The sequence below is a fragment of the Protobothrops mucrosquamatus genome, unplaced genomic scaffold, assembly GCF_001527695.2.
Source record: "Protobothrops mucrosquamatus isolate PMUCROS unplaced genomic scaffold, P.Mucros_1.0 scaffold6130, whole genome shotgun sequence".
Classification (NCBI taxonomy): Eukaryota; Metazoa; Chordata; class Lepidosauria; order Squamata; family Viperidae; genus Protobothrops; species Protobothrops mucrosquamatus.
This window is the reverse complement of record NW_015391968.1, coordinates 34,836-55,048: the sequence shown is the minus strand read 5'-3', so window position 1 is coordinate 55,048 and position 20,213 is coordinate 34,836. Positions and strand designations below refer to the sequence as shown.

Here is a 20,213-nt window from a genome sequence, read left to right as displayed (position 1 = left end):
TCCATTGAGCTATAATCCATTTTTGGCTGTGTGTAAATTATGAAAGTGAGTTTTTTATAGATAATATAGCACATACAATAATTGGAGGGAAAAAAAGTGTTTTCACTGTTTCCATTTTCCACTCTGTAGCAGGAGTAGAAAATCTCCAAGCAGCCCCAGGCAGTTTGAGAGGATGACAGAAATTGAAGTTCAGCTATATTGTAGAAGTCAAAGATTCTCTCTCTATATATATTTCTGCATGAACAAGTTTGTGTATTATTTGAAAAGTTATTGTCACAAATATGGGAATAGATAAAAATGCATCACTATGCAAGAAAAAGGTTTCTTTGAGCTATATATTAGTGCAATGTATCTTCCTTCTAGTGGCAACTGCAGCAACTTCCACATCAACCCGGTCCCCAGTAATCTGGACCTCTTTTCTTCCTGGTGAGGAAGAGCTGTGTTTCATTGATGGTGAATGAATCCTTGAGAGAGGAGGGGCTGCCTTCCTCTTTGAAGGAGACAGTGATGTACTCTTTCTTAATGTGCTCTTTCTTAAGGCACGATTCAGATATAGTAAATAAACTACTGACCTGTCTCCAACTCTTTCTGAGGAAAGAGATAATTGTGGAGAAAATGCAAAAAAGCCTTGAATGAAACTGATTATTTGGAACTGTTGCAGTATACGGTATAGAGCCAGCGCTGGGTTGCACTTGGAGGGACCTGGTTAGAGATAGGGCAGTCTGCTTCATCTCTCAACAGCTTTTGATACCATTGATTGTTGTATCCTTCTGCGTGAAGAATTTGATGTTTGCCCTCATTTTCCTCCAAGTTCTGTCAGAGTGCTGTCCAGATGCCTTGGATCTGGATCTGGAAGGGGAAGAACGGGGAGAAATTCACCATGACAGAATAGCATTAGGTTTGAAGGTCTGCTGATTCCAAAGAGATGCCATCTTTAGTTCTGAATGTAGTTTTCATTTCCCATCATTGAACTGGTTTGTAATTTGGAGGTGCCAGGTCCTGCTTGCTTGAAAAGCATCTTGTATATGGAGCGAAGTGGGTTATAGCCCTTCTTCTGCACTGGGTGATGCTAAAATAACAATACATGTCGTGTGTTGACATCACTAAAAGCTGCCTTCTTTTGTGTTTTGACAAAATACTTACTCTGTGCTGCTGTACCAAGTTTATATTCTTTTGATGAGCATGAGTGCACCATAGCTAATTCGCATTAGCCTCATTTATGTTCTCAGCCAAGGAAAAAACACTGAAGAGATTGCTTCCTGGAGAAATATTTCTAACCCAGCCTTCTTGTCATGTAATAGCTAATTCCATTTGTAAAACTCATTGGCAGAAAAGAAGCCAATTTTAAGGCTTATTTTAAAAAAGGAAGAAAACCTGCTTGATTCTTGATTTGTTGTATCTCTTCATCTTCACTCTTTTCTCTCCCTTCCTCCTTCCTCTCTCTCTGTGAAATTATGTAATGGAACTCATATGGGACATTTTTGAAAAAAAATATACATGAGGGGAAATTAGGGCCATATGGAGCCAGGGTGTCTGTAATCCTGAACATACTTTCTTACAGCCAGGCCCATATTGAGAAAGCCAGGCCACAGCTCCAAAAGCAACTAGTGGTGGGTCAGTGGAAGCCTCTTGCAACAACTAACAGAGGACAAGAGTTACAGCCTCCAGAGCCTTCTGTCAAGAGCCTGGCTGGTGGGGATGAGAACCAGTCGGTGGCACAACTGAACGTCTCCCGCTTGCGCAGCTCCTCGGTAGAAATCCGTGAGAAGGGCTCTGAGTTCCTGAAGGAGGAGCTCCATAGAGCTCAGAAGGTAAGTATGAGGTTGAGAAGAGATGGAGAATTTGACTACTAGCCCCAAACCCACCTGTTGGCAAGCATAAGGCCTAGGCTCAGATGTTGCATCTCAGTGGGTCCAAAAGCGTCATCTGAATTGCTCACCAAGTAATATTGAATTGTTGTCCATCTGCATTAGGAAATTGACATTTTGTCCTGCCACTCTGCTTCGTCTTTTGTGAGCTACATTGATTCCATTCTGTCCAAAGCTACTTCATATCAATTCATGAAGTAGACAGTTGATGAGCAGGTAAAACGCTAGAATACTATTGGGAAATTAAAAAAGAAAACCAGATAGTTTATGTTATTCCATCTTTGTTTCTGCTAGGTTTTTACTGCATAACATATAATTCCTTCCATACTATGTAAGTTCATACATATATTATTTAAGCCCTTTCATATTCTGATTTTGGTGATTTTCTAAACAGAACTTGGACAAATGTCTATTTCTTAACTTGGTTTCGCGAATCTTACACTTTTATAGAACCCTTACTGCTTCCTATTCATAAATGATAAGTTCCTTTTGAAACAGGGATCACTGTATTCTACTGCTTCTATATAGTGTAGACTGCAGAACTGACTGGCTACAAGACCAGTCAGGGTTTTCCATAACAAACTGGATCAGAACTGGAATTTGGGATGATGCAGTTCCCACATTGTGCTGTCTCTGCAAACAAGAGTTCCAGTCTGTTGCTTCACTAGATTCCAGATTCTGACTGACAGCTGGTTTTCTTTCACCTCTTTCCTACTCATATGGTCTGGCTCTAGATCACAGCTGAGGACTTTGTGTAGTCAGCAGAGAGTCTCATGTTGTCTTTGGCTGCCCATAGGGAAGCCCAAATTAGGGTACGCTATTTAGTGGGTTTATTTTCTTTATGCTCATATATTTGACAACCTGAACTTGAAGTGGTAGGAAAGTGGATCCGGAATTCCATACTTTCTAAGCCACCTGTCCAAGTCCAGCTTTTGCCATTGCCTTCTTCAGTTAATATGATTTTTGGCAAAGCTGGCCCATTAAAATTTTTGGTTAAGGTTCGTAAAAATACTTTCAGGGGTGGACAGCTGTCAACAAGCTTCAGTGTATGGTAGATCTCTCTGTGTGTATGTGTGTGTTTGTATCTCTCGCTCTCTCTCTCTTTCTCTAAACTAGAATGATTATGGAGAGTCATAATTTCTTGTGTTTTCCCTTTGCAGGAATTAAAGTTGAAAGATGAAGAATGTGAGAGACTTTCCAAAGTCAGGGAGCAGCTGGAACAGGAACTGGAAGAGCTGACAGCAAGCTTATTTGAGGTACTAGCACTTTCTTAACTTGAACTTGGCATCCAAATCCTGAAGATGGTAGTGTGGAACCTTTAGAAACCAAGTCCAAAGCTGAGCTTAAGTAATCAGTGTACCTCTTTGAAGACAACTCTTTGGGCACTAGAATCCATGCATCTCTTCTCACCCACAAAGTTATGTTCTGATAACCTTTGAAAAAGCCATACTTATTGAAAGAACAGAATTCCATGCTGGGGTTTTTTTGGGGACTGTTATTATTTCAGATTATGCACATTTTAATAATTTACCACAAACATATTGACACATGAGATTTCCTGGAGTTGTACTTTATATGTTCAGGAAAACTTTACTGTGTAGAGCAGTGAAATTTGTATTCCACTGGAAGATGTTAGATCCAGCAAAAGCCACACCGTGTTGTTGCTTTGATTATGTAGGCCAGCACCAACAGGAACTGGGTGTTTGCATAAGAGCACTCTCTCTCCTCAGTTAGCAGAGCAACCATTTCTCTTTCCCTGAAGTCAGCAAAATCTGAGCTGGTGCATTTTCTGTCTCATTACCCTGATGTGTTGTATTCCTCATAGGAATGGAAATTTCTCATTTTGTATGGATGCAGAGCCTTTCTCGGGGGGGGGGGGGGGGATGAGGCTATCGTGGGTACTGGAACCTAATCTCTCGACACGTAAGTAAGAGAACGGTAACTTGAAATCGACCCCTACTCATTCCTTAAATGAGTCAAGGATATAAAGTCCTTTAAATGGGTCAAACTAGAAAGACTTAAGAATACATTTGTCTTTACGACTTTAGACTTAAAATTCCTACGTAAAACCTTGATTTTTTTTTTCCCCCCCCGAGATGTACACAATATTTTTTAATCAAAATTGCAAACTGGTACGGAAGTAGGCCTAATCTCTCTTGGGCTAGAAAAATGAGAAATGGAATATATTCTAAATGGATTTGCCCTAACTCTGAACAAACTTGAGAGAGGTTGAGTTCCTCAATCCACATCTGATTCAGATAGTCTTCACTTAACAATCACAATTTGCGACAGGTAACTCTGTAGCTAAGTGACACAGTCTTTAAGTGAGACATCACCTGATTTACATCAGCTCCACTGTGGACATCAGGCAAATCACCTATGGTTGCTAAGTGCAGTGTCACGTGAGTGCACCTTGCAACTTACTGCTGGCTTCCTCATTGAGTTTGCTTGTCAGACACAGACTGTGAAGGTTGCAAATGCTGATCAGGTTACCACAGCAAGCTGTAAGTATAAGGACCAGTCATAAACTTATTTTTTCAGTACCGTCGTAAGTTTGAACAGATGTTAAATAGGGGAGTCAATATGCGAGCATTGCCTGTATGTAAGTGTGTGGTGGAGGGGAGCTTGTTCTCATTGATTTGCAAGATCATATTGACTGAAGCTACACTAGGATAAGACATGGTGGGTGTTTAATAAACTACTGTATGGCTTCAGGTGAACATTACAGTAAATATAAATTGAATACTGAATGCTTTATTTATTTTTAGTTTGCTTTTAAGAATATTATGTTGTGCTCTTTCAAAGACAGTCTCAAGAAAAAATATGAAATTAAAAGTAAAACATGCAGGAGGAACTCCAGATATTATAAAAGTAGTTTAAAATTGCCAGTCAAACATAAAACTCTTTGTGGCCTAAATCACGTGAGGACCTAATTTTTTTGTATTTGGTGAAGGGAGTGGACTAAGAATTAGGACTTTTCGGCTAAGAGGATTTATATCAGCCCTATCCTCTCTAAATTCCAAAGTATTCTATGGCAGCCCCATTTAGATCTGATAAATAAAAGATATGTCTCAGTCTAGTATTTTTTTAAAATAAAATCTCATATTTAAAATAGTGGCGGTATTTTGATTGCCAAAAAGAAAAAGGCCCTGAGAAGAGGAAGTGTCACCTTAGAACAGCAGCTCCCAACCTTTTCTATACCCTGCACCCCTAAAATGCTTCTGATATATTCTCGCACCTCTTACAAAAGTTCGAAATAATGGCAATGAATTATGCATATACACTATAATTTTGAAAACCCAAGTTTTCGCACCCCCTGGAATATTGTCTCACACCCCCAGGAGGTGAGAGCATCCCTGGTAGGGAACCCCTGCCTTAGAACATACAATACATGTTTCCAGCAGGGGGGAAAAAATCCTGTTTTGTTTTCCACATTACCCATTACCCTTTCCTCATGAAGTCTGCAAGACTTCTGCAGGACTCACCTGTCACCACTGATCTCAAGAAAAGACTGTGCACTTCTGCTGTATGTGATTAAATGTTCCTTATTTTAATGTGCTCGTCCACCATGTGTCTGTGTTGGTTCTTATGGGTGGCAGTTTGGGAAAAGATGTTCTTTGAGAGTTGACCCTTCTACTTCAAGAAGTTGGTCTTGTCATTTTTGAGAACCTGATTGTCTTGGACAAAAGTGTGTAACTCCTTTTGTTTTGTGGTATCTGCTGTAGGAAGCCCACAAGATGGTCCGGGAGGCAAACACCAAGCAAGCAGCGTCAGAGAAGCAGCTGAGGGAGGCCAAAGGGAAGGTGAAGAAATCCATTTCATACATTACCTCTATCCGTATAATCATGGTGACCGCTAGACCATATCTACTAAGCATATCCCAAAGTCCATGAGCCCAACACTGAAAGGAAAGCGTTTAGATATGGACTCTCCTCACGATCTGGATAGCAGACCTGCTTGCACTAATTCCCAGCTGTGTGGAGCATGTGTGTGTGTATGCATACAGAAGTGTTGGAGCAGGCTTTTCTTTCAGATGTAAAGGTAGCGGGAGTCACTTGGGTATAGAATATCTGTTGCAGTTCCTTTCTCCTTCCTGGTTGGAGGCAACAGGTTAGAAAGGCGTTTTTACGTGGCAGAGTAGTCCAAATCAAGCTGTTGCACGGGAGCAGGAATCGAACCATACAAAAATGCTTCTGAGGTTATTTTTTCAATTGCATTGTCAGTCTGTGGCCCCCATGCTGATAACTGTAACAAAACCCCAGCTGATGGGACACGTTTCCTCTCAATGAATCCTCATGGATTGTAATGATGAAGCAATAAAAAGAATGCAGTAGAGTTTGCAATAACTTCAGAAAACTGAAAACTAAACGGCTGAACGTGAATGCACTGCAGTCAGAAAGGGAAATCCTCTAAAAGTCGAAGACCTGAGCTTTGCCGAAGCAGGAGACTTGGCTCTAGCTGTCTGAAAACTCATGTTATTTCACCTCTTTTGAGAAAATGTTTTCCATGCTATTCTGGCAGTTCCAGTTCAGAAACAAGTCCTGCTGAGTTGGCTGGGGTTTGCTTCCAAGGGAGGGAGCAGAGGGTTGCAGCCTAAGTAGGTCAGAGCAAGACCATAAACAGGTGTACCCCTATGCCTTGATACCAGAAAGAGTTCAGAGAGTATGTGGAAAGCAGAGAAAAGATAAGACAACCATGTTCTGCCTGCTGAAATGGAGGCTGATTTAGCAGCTACAGGAAGTCCTCGGCTTACTACAGGCCGCTTAGTGACCGTTCAGTTACAACAGAACCTCGAAAAAGCTATTTGTGATCCAGATACAAAGTCAAAATGTCTGCTCCCCCCCCCCATGACTGCATTTTGGGTGCTTGGCAACTGGGCTGCATTTACAGCCATTTGCAGCATTCTGTGATCACCTGATCATGATTTATGACATTTTTGTTGGAAATGTGTTTATTTCTGGTTTGTGGTAAAAAACACCCCATAATGAACAATGGTTTGCTTATGTACCATAGCATTCACTTTATGACCACCACGAAAAGTCATAAAATTGAACGTAGTCATGTGATGACTTGCTTAACAACCATCATAACTTATGACTGAAATTGCAGGCTGAATTATAGCCACAAGTCAAGGACTACCAGTATACATTCAGAAACAATCTACCCGGGGGAAAAAAAAGGACCAAGTAGCATAATACATCGCCTCAAGGAACTGGAAAAAGCCTAGCTGTTGGATCCATTGTGAGATTTCTCTTAATGTCAACACTTTTATCTTCATCCCCTAACTACCCACAGTAACTGAAGCCAGTTACGTTTCATCCCATTCTCTGGAGGAGCAGAAAATGTCTTTGCTTCCAGCATGAGAAACCTTCAGGTATTTGAAAAGTCTTGTTCGACCAGTTTGTGCAGGAGAGGGGACACCAGAAATTAGTGATACATCACTGATACTTCAACTTCCACAATCCCTTTTTGGGATAGCTTTAGAAGAACTTGCTGAACTCGAACTTCTTGTGTATTCAAAAACTCCGGAGGCACAGCTAAGGATTTGTGAAAAGGATTTGTAAGCTGTGAACTACAGGAAAAACGCTGCCATTTTTAAAGTGATTATAGCGCCATCTGTTGGCAGAGCTAAAGCAAATCACCTAAAAGATTTTGTGTTAGATGCTTTACCCAGCCATAATGTGAGAAATATAGGTAGTCCTTGATTTACGACCACAATTGAGCCTAACATTTCTATTGCTAAGCAAGGCAGTTGTGAGTTTGACCCCATTTTACGACCTTTCTTGCCTCAGTTGTTAAGGGAATCACTACCACTGTTAAGTTAGTAACACGGTTGTTAAGTGAATCTGGCTTCCCCATTGACTTGGCTTGTTGGAAGGTCGCAAAAAGTGATCACATGACCTTGGGACACTGCAACCGTCCTAAATTCATGCCAGTTACAAGCATATGAATTTTGATCACGTGACCATGGGGATGCTGCAACAGTTGTAAGTGTGAAAAATGGTCATAAGTCACTTATGCTGTGGTAACTTTGCTGTTGTAACTTTGAACGGTCACTAACGGTCACTCTCTCATTTGAAGATTAAGTTGACTAGGTTCTTAAATAAGCATTGTGACCAGAGATATATGGCATTTCTCAGATAATTTCGCTACTGTCATTTAAATTGGATTCCTTCTGAGTTCCTCGCTAGCATTATATACTGAAACTACAGGAAACCAGTTTGGGGAAGTGGTGAATGTGCTGCTCTAGAAACCAGGTGACTGGATTTTACTCCCACTTTAGGCCTGAAGTCTGGTGACCTTGGGCCATTCACTCTCTCTTGGCCCAACTTACCTCACAGGGTTATTGTTGTAAGGGAAATAGGAGGAGGAAGGAATATTATTACATTCTCCGCTTTGAGTTATTGCTCTGGAGGCAGGTTTTATCAAAACTGTCACCATGTGGCAGATTTCTTGACTAGCCTTGGACTCTTAATATCTGCTACTAGACAGAAGCAATAGACAATACTGTGCACTTTGGAGTTTTCCCTAGTCTCACAGCTCTTGCTTGAAGGGCAGGTGGGAGCCAAGGGCACAACTGTGCAAAATGTGCCGTTTGGATCCTTTCCTGGATCAGGGAGCGCTGCGTACAGTTTCTTATAGTTCAGTCACCCCATTTGGACTATTGCAATGGGCTGTTGCATGGGGCTGCTCTTGCAGAGCATCTGGAAGTTGCAAGATGGGTCCACAGTGCAGCGGTGTAAGCAGTTATGGGTGTACCTAAGTTATACCCAAGTTACACCTTTACTTTGCACATTGCACTGGTTCCCAATAGGCTTGCAAATGGAATTCAAAGCAGTCTGCTTGCCACCTGCATGGCTTGAGGCCATGATATTTGAGAAACCACCTTTCTCTGACTCTACCTGCTCCATCAAATCTGAGAGAAGGGGGCAGGCTCTGGGTGCAGTCTATTAAACAAGGTCAGTATAATGAGACCCAGTAAATGTATCTTTTAGATCCTGTGCTTGGCCTTTGGAATACTATTCCTCACGAGATTAGATTGGCCCCAACCTTGCTAGGTAGGCTCTTAAGACCTGGCTAGAGGCAAGAGGTTAGATGAGCTTGTAAGATATTGTTGATTAAGGCTATTGGTTCTCCTCAGCTACTACTTTATTGTTTCTACTTACGTTTATTTTATATTATTATATTGATGACTTTGAATTGTATTTACTAGCCAGAATTGTTTATGCAATAGGGATGGACATATAAACTAAATGAACTAAAATAAAAAAAAATTCCTGGGATAGGATTGAGGGAAGTAACCAGCTGGTGCAGAGAGGTTTTGTACCGATTCACTCCTATTTATTGATGAGTAATTACTTAACTTTTAAGTGGGGAAGGGTGATCAAGAGTGTGGTCTTCTTTACATAAACCTGTTTTGCCAGTATTTGTATAAAGAAAAATTATACAGCAAGAAAACCCGACATTGGTATGTAAGTAACTAATATATGCAAATATGTATGCATCCTTTTCTATTTAGTGCATTTGGTAGTTATGATGTATAGGGAAAAAATCTTTATAAAGTCTATATATTTAACATTTGGGGTTTGTGCAAAGAAATAAGAAAAAACATATAATTTAGAGGTTATAAAGCTAGTAGCTCCTGAACTCAACTTCCTGTTTGCTTCAAAGAACAGTCACAACTGATTGGCTTAATGAGCCATTAAATGTTCTCCTGGACATGGCATAATCCTGGTACCAAGTCCTTTGCTGATCATTGCTGATGGCTTTTTGTCTCTTGTTAGATTGACATGTTGCAAGCAGAAGTGACAGCCTTGAAGACGCTAGTAATAACGTCAACTCCTTCCTCGCCAAATCGGGAGTTGCACCCACAGCTTCAGAGCCCTGCCAAAACAGCCTTCAGAAAGGGACATGGACGCAACAAAAGCACCAGCAGCACCGGGGCAATCACAGTTGTTGGCCAAAGCGCACCCCAGGAATCAGTCAACAGCGAATTCAAAGAGGTGGGTAAATGTGATTGGTCAGCATCTAGCTTGAGGCCCTGGGAGGAAGCAAAATATTATTAGCCATGCTGTGTTGTCTGTGTGATGGGGAAATGCAGTAAGGTCAGGGATGTGGTAGAAAAGTTTGTTTTATCTTGCACTTACACAATCTGCTTCATTGCAGAAAGCGTTGAGGAAACTTTTATTGACTTACTTTGATTAATTCCTTGATTCTGGTTGGGTTCTTTTGATATACTAAGTCAGAGTCAAAGAAATAAGCAGTAGTTATCATGTATGACTAGGCATGAATGAGCTTAAATATAGCCAGAGTCAAACATGAGAAGTCTCTTGTTAGATCAAATCTTGTAGCTTCTAGCCATGTTGGACCAGAGTTCCCAACATTGCTGGGGAAGATAATTTGGGAAATCTGGGAGTTGCGATGTCCCAGTACATCTGGATTAGGCCAGAATTAGATAGGATGGCCACCTTTATGTACCTTCTGGGGTGGGATATTTGTGCCCAAGGTCTTTTGTGACTGAGGTTGTCTTTTTTCTAATCTTCTGTCCCTCTCACACCATTTTCCTTTCTCTCCTTGTCTTTCTCCTCTTTCCCCCTTCTCTCTGCCCTTGTTGCCTCTCTGTCTTGCTCTCCCATTCCTTAAAGTCTGGGGTACCCACTCTCCTCTCCCTGCTGCTCTGTATCGTCCCTGCGAAGGCGATCCACATCACCTATGAGCCAGGCTGGCGGTTCCTGGCAGCAGACTCTCCTTTCTCCTCTCCTCTCTCGCGGCAGGTAATCTCTCTTAGGGTGGGGTGAAGTAGAGTAGCTCTACAACTAGGAAGATAGGCTCAGATATTTGGTCGCTACAGTGCCAACAAGATTGCTTTGCTAGTGAAGGTGGTCATAAAGTCTGAGGGAAGCTGTTCGTCTTCTGTACAGATAGTAAAGAGCCGTGTCCTCTTTTTCATGTTGACTAGATTCACTATCCATAGCAGTTGTTGCCAGAAAGAATGGGACTGCAACATCAAGGCAATCCCAATCAATCTGGCTGTAGAAACTGGTTTCACTGATTTTGAGGAAGGATCAGTTCTGGGGACAAGACTGACAAGACTTTTTGGATGCACTTTTAATACTTCCCCCTGTTCAGTTTTTTTCTTTAATACTAACAGTCATTTGTGTGTGTTTTTTCTCTCTAAATGTTTTTCCCCTTCTCCCATACGGGTGCTCTGAAGTGGTTTCCTGGTCTCAGGTGAGCAGTCTCTGTAGCTTAGTTATTGGAACCTTTTATAACCTTTTTTTAAAAAAAAAATGCAGCTAGGATGTCAGAATTCAGTTATTTCTGATTATCATGGTTATGCCGTCTATTCTGGAACTTTCTAACCCTCTCCAGCGTTTGGAACAGGACATGCTGGGAGAGGTTGGCAGCTTCCTGAAAACCTGAAGGTACTCACGTCTTGTGAGGATATCTTTTATTTAAAAAGGATTGCCTTTATTTAAAGAGGAAACATGGAGGTACCAAATTTTGAGGATTTTGAGAATTGCCTTTATTTAAAACAGAGGTTGGGAACTATGGCCCCTTTATGACTTGTGGACTTCAACTCCCAGAATTCCTGAACCAGTGTGACTGGCTCAGGAATTCTGGGAGTTGAAGTCCACAAGTCATAAAAAGGTCATAGTTCCACACCTCTGATTTAAAACAAAGGTCTTGTCTATGGCTGTGGTAGTTCTGTGGGCCAGGTTGAGAAACCGAAAAGCCAAGAACAGATCTTTCCCACAAATCAAATATGAGCTTCTAACTGGTTTACTTTTGGAAAAAAGAACGCACAGGTTTAGGGAAGACTGGATGGTCAGTGGCTACCAGTCATGATTGCTGTAAACTGTGTCCAGTTTTGGAATCATAAATCCCAAATGTTTATAATTGCTAAAAGCAAAATTGGAAAGGGGCTGTGCAGTCATGTCCTATTTGTCTTGGGTTTCCCAAAAGCACCAATTAGATCAGGGGTAGTCAACCTTGGCTCTTTTATGACTCGTGGACTTCAACTCCCAGAATTCCTGAGCCAGCTAAGCTGGCTCAGGAATTCTGGGAACTGAAGTCCACGAGTCATAAAAGAGCCAAGGTTGACTACCCCTAAATTAGATCTTTGTGGGAGTAATCAGCATTTAAGACTTGATTCATTACAGAATGTTTTAATTTTTTTTTGTTCTTAAGGGGTAGCTACAAAAATCAAGCAGCAATGTCTTCTCTGCTTGCCTGGGTGCCTGATCATCTTTATTTGCTTGATTAAATATTTATTTATTTACATCTTGGATTACTTATTTGTCAGATAAATTTAGTGCCACTGCAACTGATCTTGTGAGTCTTTCCCCTGCCATATGGATACATGGCCAGAAAAAAGGATTTCTTGCATCCTGCCTTTGCTACCTAGCATGTTTTATTTTGTAACAGCCACAGAATCTTCAGAACAGAGAATGCTTCAGTTGTTTTGGAATTGGGCCCTTATTCGACACAACCAAGTAGCCATGCAGTCTTTTGGAAAAGCCTCATTTTTTTCAACTTTGGTGAAGGGATGCTTGCTTGCTGGGACTGGAAGTGAATTCCTTTTGGTGAAGGGGGGGGCAACTAAGCTTCGTATTGGATTGTCTTCCCCTTCTTTTCATGGGAAGGCCATCCATATGGTTATCTTCCTATTCAGTGGTACAAAAATGTGTGATTTAAAATACATATAACTTGTTTGGAAGAGCTTAACATTCATATTGTCAATAGTAATAAAGTTCTAGGAGAATGTACAATTGAGCAGTCTAAGGATTTCCCGCCCTTCTTCTGGACCTGTTGGAAACAACTGATTTGTCATAAAGAGGAGCAGGAGATTTGATTTGTCATAAAGAGGAGCAGGAGATTTTGCTGTGACCCCACCTTCTCTTTGCTTGACATACTGCTTGATTATGAATGCAGATCACAGTCCATGCGAGACTGTGAAGAGGGAACAGATCTTCACCCCTGATATGGCATGTGAGCCCCAGTATGTTGAAAATGTTATAGACTAATAAATGATGTTCCCTTTGGTTACATTATTGGGGTACTACTGTAATCTACTGATACACTGTCTCCTGATGATGCTCTCTGTCATGCCCCTTTCTGCAGTAGCCACAGCAAGAGGCAGAACTGCCTATCGCTGGCGCATAAGTCACATTTATTCTGCTTCTTTGCCTCATCATCTGCCTAATGAATAGGAAGAACATTCTGTTTTTTGTAAAGGAATATCTACTTCCTTCTTCGTGTCTGTGTATTGGTATGCATGTGTTTTTCTCTCCCTAGTTTTCCTCAGCAGACATCTATTTTGTGGTTTTCTGTCACTGCAGGTGGATTCCATCTTGTTTGCAGAATTTCAGACTTGGAAGGAGTCTCCAACATTGGATAAATCATGTCCTTTTCTCAAGAGGATTTATCATGAAGATGTAGGCCCTTGCCTGGACTTTACCAAGCACGAAGTCAGTTTAAAGATGAGTTATTCAGAGATTTCTAAAAGATGAAGGTGCTCCTTCCTTGTTGACATGAATTCCTTGTGTTTGTTTTCTTTGTTGCAGCTTTCAGAGCTGATTCAGGCAGCTGTGGAGCAGAACACCCTTACCATTGAGCCAGTGGCTATCCAGGCGTTGCCTGTAGTGAAGGTGTCAGCCATTGAATGCGGTGGACCAAAGTAAGATTATAACAACTGTTCAGCTGCCTTTTTTTCTCTCCTCCTCTTCTTACACAGATGCACCATTAGTCTCTAACATGCGGCATTACCAGTTGCCTTTCTGAAACAAGGTCTTCTATTTGGTTGTTCACAGAATTTGTTTTATTGAACCACTGTGTATTCTTCCTTTCAATTTGTACTGCTTGGCCCACAAAAACCAGAAGAGAAAGCAAAGGAGGGAAGGGATCAGTAATAGGAGAATCGGATTACATGAATATACAAAAGTATAAATATTATACAACAACCAGCAGTTCTAATGGACCGAAATTGAGCTAGAAAGCACTACAAGGTGTGATACCATCGTTGAGGAAGCTAGCAAAACTGGAGAAGGTTGTGGCAATTCAAATATTTGTAGCTCAGGGTTGAATTGTGCGGTCCTTGGTGCTCTCTGAGCTTCTTTATTTTCTTGCAGACATTTCATTGCCCTACTAAGTAACATTGTCAGCACTGATTATGTTACCTAGTTGGGCAATGAAATGTCTGCAAGAAACAACCAAACTCAGAGAGCACCAAGGACCCCATAGAGTGATATAAACTGGCTTCCTTTTCAGTATGCTTGATTTGCACATATATCAGAAGGATTGTCCTCTGGGCCAAAGTTTAGTAAGGGACTTCATTTTGCAGATACAAATATCTTGTTGTAGTGTGTAAGAAGACTTTTTCCTTAGCTGTGTTTTGATTATTCTTTTCTTGGACTCCAGCGGTTTTCATTCGCTGTTCTATCACCCTTCTTTCCATAACTGTGTATAATCTGGTATGTTTGAAAAAAGATTTGTACAAATATTTGAATTGTTAGTGAATTGCTGTACTATTCTGTACTGTACTATTACAGTTCTTTTTCTGTGTGCACATACGTGCTGGAACTTTCTTCCTCTGTTTCTGACAGTAAGTTAATAAAGCAGGTAAACACAATTTAGGTTTTGTTGTGTGCCCATGAAAAAAGAATTTTAGAGTCTTGGTGCTGGTATCTATCAGAAAGACTCTAATTGCTGGAATTACTTTTCTGAATTTACATAAGGTGGTGGACCAAAGCTCGTAATTGGGATTGGTGTTGCTGTTTTATGCTAATGTTGTTTTGTTTTGTTTTCTACTGTTTAATGTTTTTATATTTTTATCACTATTAATGTCAAGCATGAAAGACTATGTGAAAGTCCAATTAAACTGATTTATTGCTAAATAGTCTATGCACAGGAATCTTTTCAATTAATGGTTAGTACCTGCTTTGAGTTAAATAAGGGTCCACAACATTCAAGGGAGAGCGGACTTGATCCGCTTGTGGCTACTTAGGGATTCTAAGCTGATCCCTCTTTTAACTCCATCCCCAGGTTCTGCCACTCCTTCTCCTGCAGTTAACGAGCCAGATTCATGAACTTGAGATGGGCTGCCATATAAATTGAAAAAAATGAATGAATGAATGAATGAATAACAACATGATAAAAAGCAGGGCTTTTGAACTCTACTTTTGGAAAACTTTGCCAGGGATAATACATTTTCTGAGGTCATCTTTTTTCTTCATGGGCAAAAATTTGGGGACTAGGTGAAAATTGTTTTATTCTGGGCAAAGTAAGAACTTGACTGAAGTGATGCTTATCTTCCAGGCATGGGAATCTGACATTGAGCCTGAGAGATATGATTAATTATTGCTGATGGTTATCCTCAGCCACCACTTTTTTTTTTGCTTTATTCTTCTTACATATTCTCATTTTTTCTTTCTTTTTGTATTATTATATTGATGTTTTGAATTGTGTTCATTGCCCAAAGCTGCTTACTAGAAATGGCAGCCATAAACATTTAAGTAAATAAATATCAAGGATGGAGAACATCATCTGGACTGCAGCCATACCCAGCTGCCTCTCACTTTTTCTTAAGAGCCATGTGACATTAGGAGACAAAGTTTCAATAAATGCCCTATCCTTTGTGAACAGGAGATAGGAGATCACTGCTTCTGCATCATTCCTCCTGCCCAGAAGGGAAAATTATGCAGGATGAACATGAAACATTGCTTCCCACTTTATCTTACAAAGTGATTTGGGTGGTGGGGGGGGGGCAGAGAGAGAGAGAGACAGAGAGAGAAAATTTGATGTCTATGTCTATTATTTACACTCAACTCTGGGCAAGGGATTTAAACTGCCTGGAGTTACCCAATTGCTTTCTCCCATCAGACTGGATGGCTGCTAGAGTGGTGCATCTGGTGTGCAATGCCTCCACCATTGGCATCAGTGAAAGGTGGCCCACAAGAAGGGGCACTTGGTTACTTTAGATCCAAATGGTATGGACCAGTCTGCTGGGCTAGAAGTAACGTATCCTTGACAGAGATATTCTCTCTGCTGCACTTAAACTTCAGGAGTAGTGCAGTCCAGAATTCTGCTACTCTGAGTTTCTTCTTGTAGGTTTCTTGGTAGGTATAGGATTGTAGCTTAATAATTTAGATGTTAATCTTCCCTCAGTTTGAGCTGTGCTTTCTACACGCACACCGCCATTAATCCAAGAAGAATGAATGTTGCCATTGCTAGCCTAATACTAGTTTCAACTTCTTATTTCTTCTCACAGTGGGTTCCGGTCCCAAATTATAACGTAAGTTATTTTTTTTAAGCCAGTGAAAAGGTATTTACTCCATTATTAATAAGCTACTAACTCAAGTTGTTACTAACAGCTTTGCAATTGATGCTATCAAATAAATGGTGAGCATCCAGGATGCTGACAGCATACCATATAATCTTCAATTACAACTGTCTTTGAAATGGTTCATCTTTATTTCCGCATTGCTGGGTATATAAGCTCAGAGGGATATTTTTGTCTACTAACTGTCAACTTTCTCCTGTAATATTAACTTTATTTGGTTTTCTGTGTTGCTGGTTACCTCCCAAATCCTTGGCTAGATTTTTCAAATGTCAAATTTTAATGCAAGAAATGTTGAATTGCCTACAGGAGGCTTAATAGTAATAGTTTCTTTTCTTTTCTCTTTTAAATTAAATTACTTATAAAACTACAGAAGGAAGAAAGACAAGATGCAAAAAATTCTAATATTCTAAAATGCTAATCTTTGTAATGATAATTGAGTTGATTTACTGTGGAAGAGGTAACAGAATGGAGGCAGAATATTTGTAAATGCATCTTTATGATTCTTTCATTTCTTAATATTTTATTTCTAGTAAGGTCAAATTCCAAACTTTCTGCAGCCTCTATAGCAGCAACATGTTTTGAGACTGAATAACCCAAAAGCACTTTTCAAACAAGCTGCAAATAGAAAAGTTTGAATCAACAAAGTTTGATTGAACAGAAATACTAATTAACCCCCAAGATCAAAAACAAGAAGTGGGAGGGCTGTAGAAAGACAAGCATGCTGGGGAATTCTGGGAGTTAAAAACAGTGGTTTAGATTGTTCACAGTTTTAGCTGACAGAATAGGAAGATCTCCTCCCAGGGTATAACAGTCCCTAATATGAAGGTGGCAAGTTTACTATCCACTTCTAAGGTGTAAATTGTACTGAATTGAGTTGAGTTGAACTTCTTTGTTAATAAGTATGCTTAGCTTTATAGCCTTAACATCTTTTAGGATAAATTCATAGTACAGAGAATAACTCAAAAAGATGACAACATACTATGAAATCCTTTAATTATAGGATGTAAAAATGGAGGTCTTTGCTTGGGTTTGCATCGTGGTGACCAGCATCATGTTTTGTTCCCTTTAGTCAAGGCCTCTAGATGACATCCTGCTTGACTTTTTCCACTCCCATCTTCCTTTTTACAGGAAATGCGCTCTGAGTGGCCTGTCCCGAGCCTGCAAGCATCGCATCAAACTGGGGGATTCTGGGAATTATTACTACATTTCCCCTTCTTGCAGGGCCAGGGTAAGTTCTTATTAGTAATGCGCTTAGCAAAAAATAATCTAATCTTCAGATGGACACTATAAATGTGAATACGTGCAGAAGAATTGTGTTCAGCTTGCTTGCATTTGTTTTGCCTTGGTCCATGCCTTTTTTATGTGCCTTGCATCTGACGCCAACAGAGTAATCTATCATCTTAAAGACCGAAGAGTTTACTATTGTCTGTACTATTCACAGATGTTTTCTGTAAATATTTCTAAATGTGCTTGTAAACAGGTGTAATGTTTTTTCTCTTGTTCAGATTACAGCCGTATGCAACTTCTTCACTTATATTCGGTACATCCAGCAGGGACTGGTGAGACAAGATGGTAAGAATTCTCCTCTTTCTTGGGCTCTTCCCTTTGTAGCTAATTCAAAAAGTGCCCAACCAACTTACGTGATTGTAAGCGGGACCACCAAATCACTCCAAGCATTTTGGAGTTTTATAAGGGAACATTCCAGAGAGAATTATTTTTCCCCCTTGTAAGTGTTACCCAAAGCAGATAGAAAAGAAAGGTAATCTAGCTGAAATAATGTGTTCATCTAGAGTACTTGAACTAATCTAAGTAATCTACAGTAATGTGTAATGGATTCAAAAATTCATGTGCATAAAATCAAACACAAAATTCCAGAAATAAGTTCAGGAAGGTATATGTGATGTTAAGGTTCAAGTTGGGATTTGATCTTTGCAGAATTTGGACTATTTTTAGGACAGCATATTAATTAAAAATGGGTAGGATTTCAACATACAGATGCCTTCCATTCAGTGAGGGATAAATATGTGGTTGTCATGGGCAGAAGGAATAACCTTGTGAACAGGAGGAAGAGCCACAACTAAGACAGTGCTTGGATAAAAGAAATCTGAGTCCAGAGTCAAAATGTAATTTGAGAAAGTGGAGGGCTGATGGTGGTGGAAAAAGAAGATATTATACTGTTAAGCAAAGGACAATGGTAACACCCCACTCCCCACCTTTTGGTCCATAGAGAAGTAGCCATTATTGTAGGGCAAGGATCTTGCTTTTGTGTCAGTGGAACACAGATGCTACACATCAATTCCTCTACCTTCATATAAAATATGAAGTGGCTTTTCCGAAGGGAAAGGAGAGGTTCCTCAAATGATGCTCATGACTCCTGATCATTTGGCCATGCTGGCTATGCTGATGAGTGTTGAAGTCCCAAGATCAGGAGAGCAGTACATTGGGGAAGCTAGCATAGAGCAAACAGGTTTGCCTTCTGCTACAACGATCTCTCACTTGCTTCTCTGTTTAATGTCTTCCTTTGACCCACAGTGGAATTGATGTATTGGGAAGTTATGAGGCTTCGGAAGGAAATGTCCATTGCTAAATTGGGCTTCTATCTCAGCGAGATGTAAATGGAAGATGATGATCAGGAAGGATTTTTGCCTTCAGTTATTCTCTGGACACCCAGAAAATCGATGACAGAATGTCTGCTCATACTCAAGATGGCGCAATATTAATTGAAAATGTAAGAAGCACAGGCTTTCCTTGTTGAGTGGCAGTCTCAGTTTCCTGAGAGCACCTACTCCGGGCATTTTTACCGAGTGAATATGAGCTCTCTGGCACTATGGAGTGAGGCCATGTTGGGACTCCTGCTTTTTTTCTATGCATTTCTCCTCAGCCAGTATATAATATTCTACTTAAAAGCCACTATATATACACACACATATATAAATATATAAAAAATATTCCTGAGGTCTCGGCTGCACCTTGGGCTCATTACCTGCTTGCCACTCTGAAATCTAAATGCTGTTGGTCATTGCTGCATAATGGATAGACAGATAAACTGCTGCTCCTGCTTTCCAAAGGCATGCCCCTGTTGAAAACAGCCTTCCTTGAGAGCTGCAAGGTGCAGATTCCTCCAGTATTTCTGAGGAGCTTGAAAGAGATAACTGGGAAAGGTTTTGCTTTCGATTCTGATTGTAGCTCAGGGTTTTCCTTTGAGGGATCCACGGACCCTTTGACAAACTCGGCAGGCTGATATTAAAGCCACTCCTGATCAAAACCCCAGTTGTGATGGAAGGATGGGGAAATGACCTAATGGATAGCCACTCATGACTAATAAACTTCTTTTTTATGCCATGGACATTCTAGAACAAGCTCTTTCCACCTGAAATCATTTCTCCCAAGGCTTCTCCAACTTCAACATACTAGTCATGAATCCATTGCCATAATCTTCCTTAGCCCACATTTCTGTGTGTACTCCTCGTTCTCATTTAGAGGCTTGCATCTGGCTAAGTATTTTCTAAACTCAAGCTTCTCTCCCCCCCCTCCCATTTTATTCACATCCAAAGATTGACCTCAGAGATTGAATTTTCTAGCAAGTTATTAGAAGTTACACACATTCTGCATTTTTTTAAAAAGTGGGGGCTATTTGGATTTAACTGGTGAGACTTCAGTTTTGATGCTACAGCATTGATGAGGATCTCTCTTTTTATTGTATATTAGGGTAAAATAAAAGCTGATGATGAATTTTTAAATCAAAGATCTAGATCAGGGGTCTTGAACCTTGGCCCTTTTATGACTTGTGGACTTCAACTTTTATGACTTGTGGACTTTGCTGGCTGAGAAATTCTGGGAGTTGAAGTCCACAAGTCATAAAAGGGCCAAGGTTCAAGACCCCTGATCTAGATGATCTGTTGGGTGTTAATAAAAATGCTTCTCATTTTCTCTGGTTAAAGAAAGGACTAGCTTTTCCTTTTGGATAATACTTTGAGACTTCTGAGATGAGAACAACTGATACA

The 20,213-nt window shown here is 40.4% G+C and overlaps 1 protein-coding gene across 1 annotated transcript; it reads left to right on the top strand.

The window, feature by feature from the left end:
- The first annotated feature begins 346 nt into the window (after positions 1 to 346).
- On the top strand, positions 347 to 19,594 carry LOC107300096 (guanine nucleotide exchange factor for Rab-3A-like). The gene is made up of 11 exons (XM_029286939.1): positions 347 to 426; positions 1,562 to 1,811; positions 3,029 to 3,124; positions 5,594 to 5,671; positions 9,653 to 9,871; positions 13,211 to 13,339; positions 13,436 to 13,548; positions 16,138 to 16,161; positions 17,338 to 17,437; positions 17,715 to 17,781; positions 18,742 to 19,594. Exons 1-11 carry the CDS (start codon positions 347 to 349, stop codon positions 18,822 to 18,824), a joined length of 1,239 nt encoding a protein of 412 aa, XP_029142772.1. The 3' UTR covers positions 18,825 to 19,594.
- Positions 19,595 to 20,213: the final 619 nt, after the last annotated feature.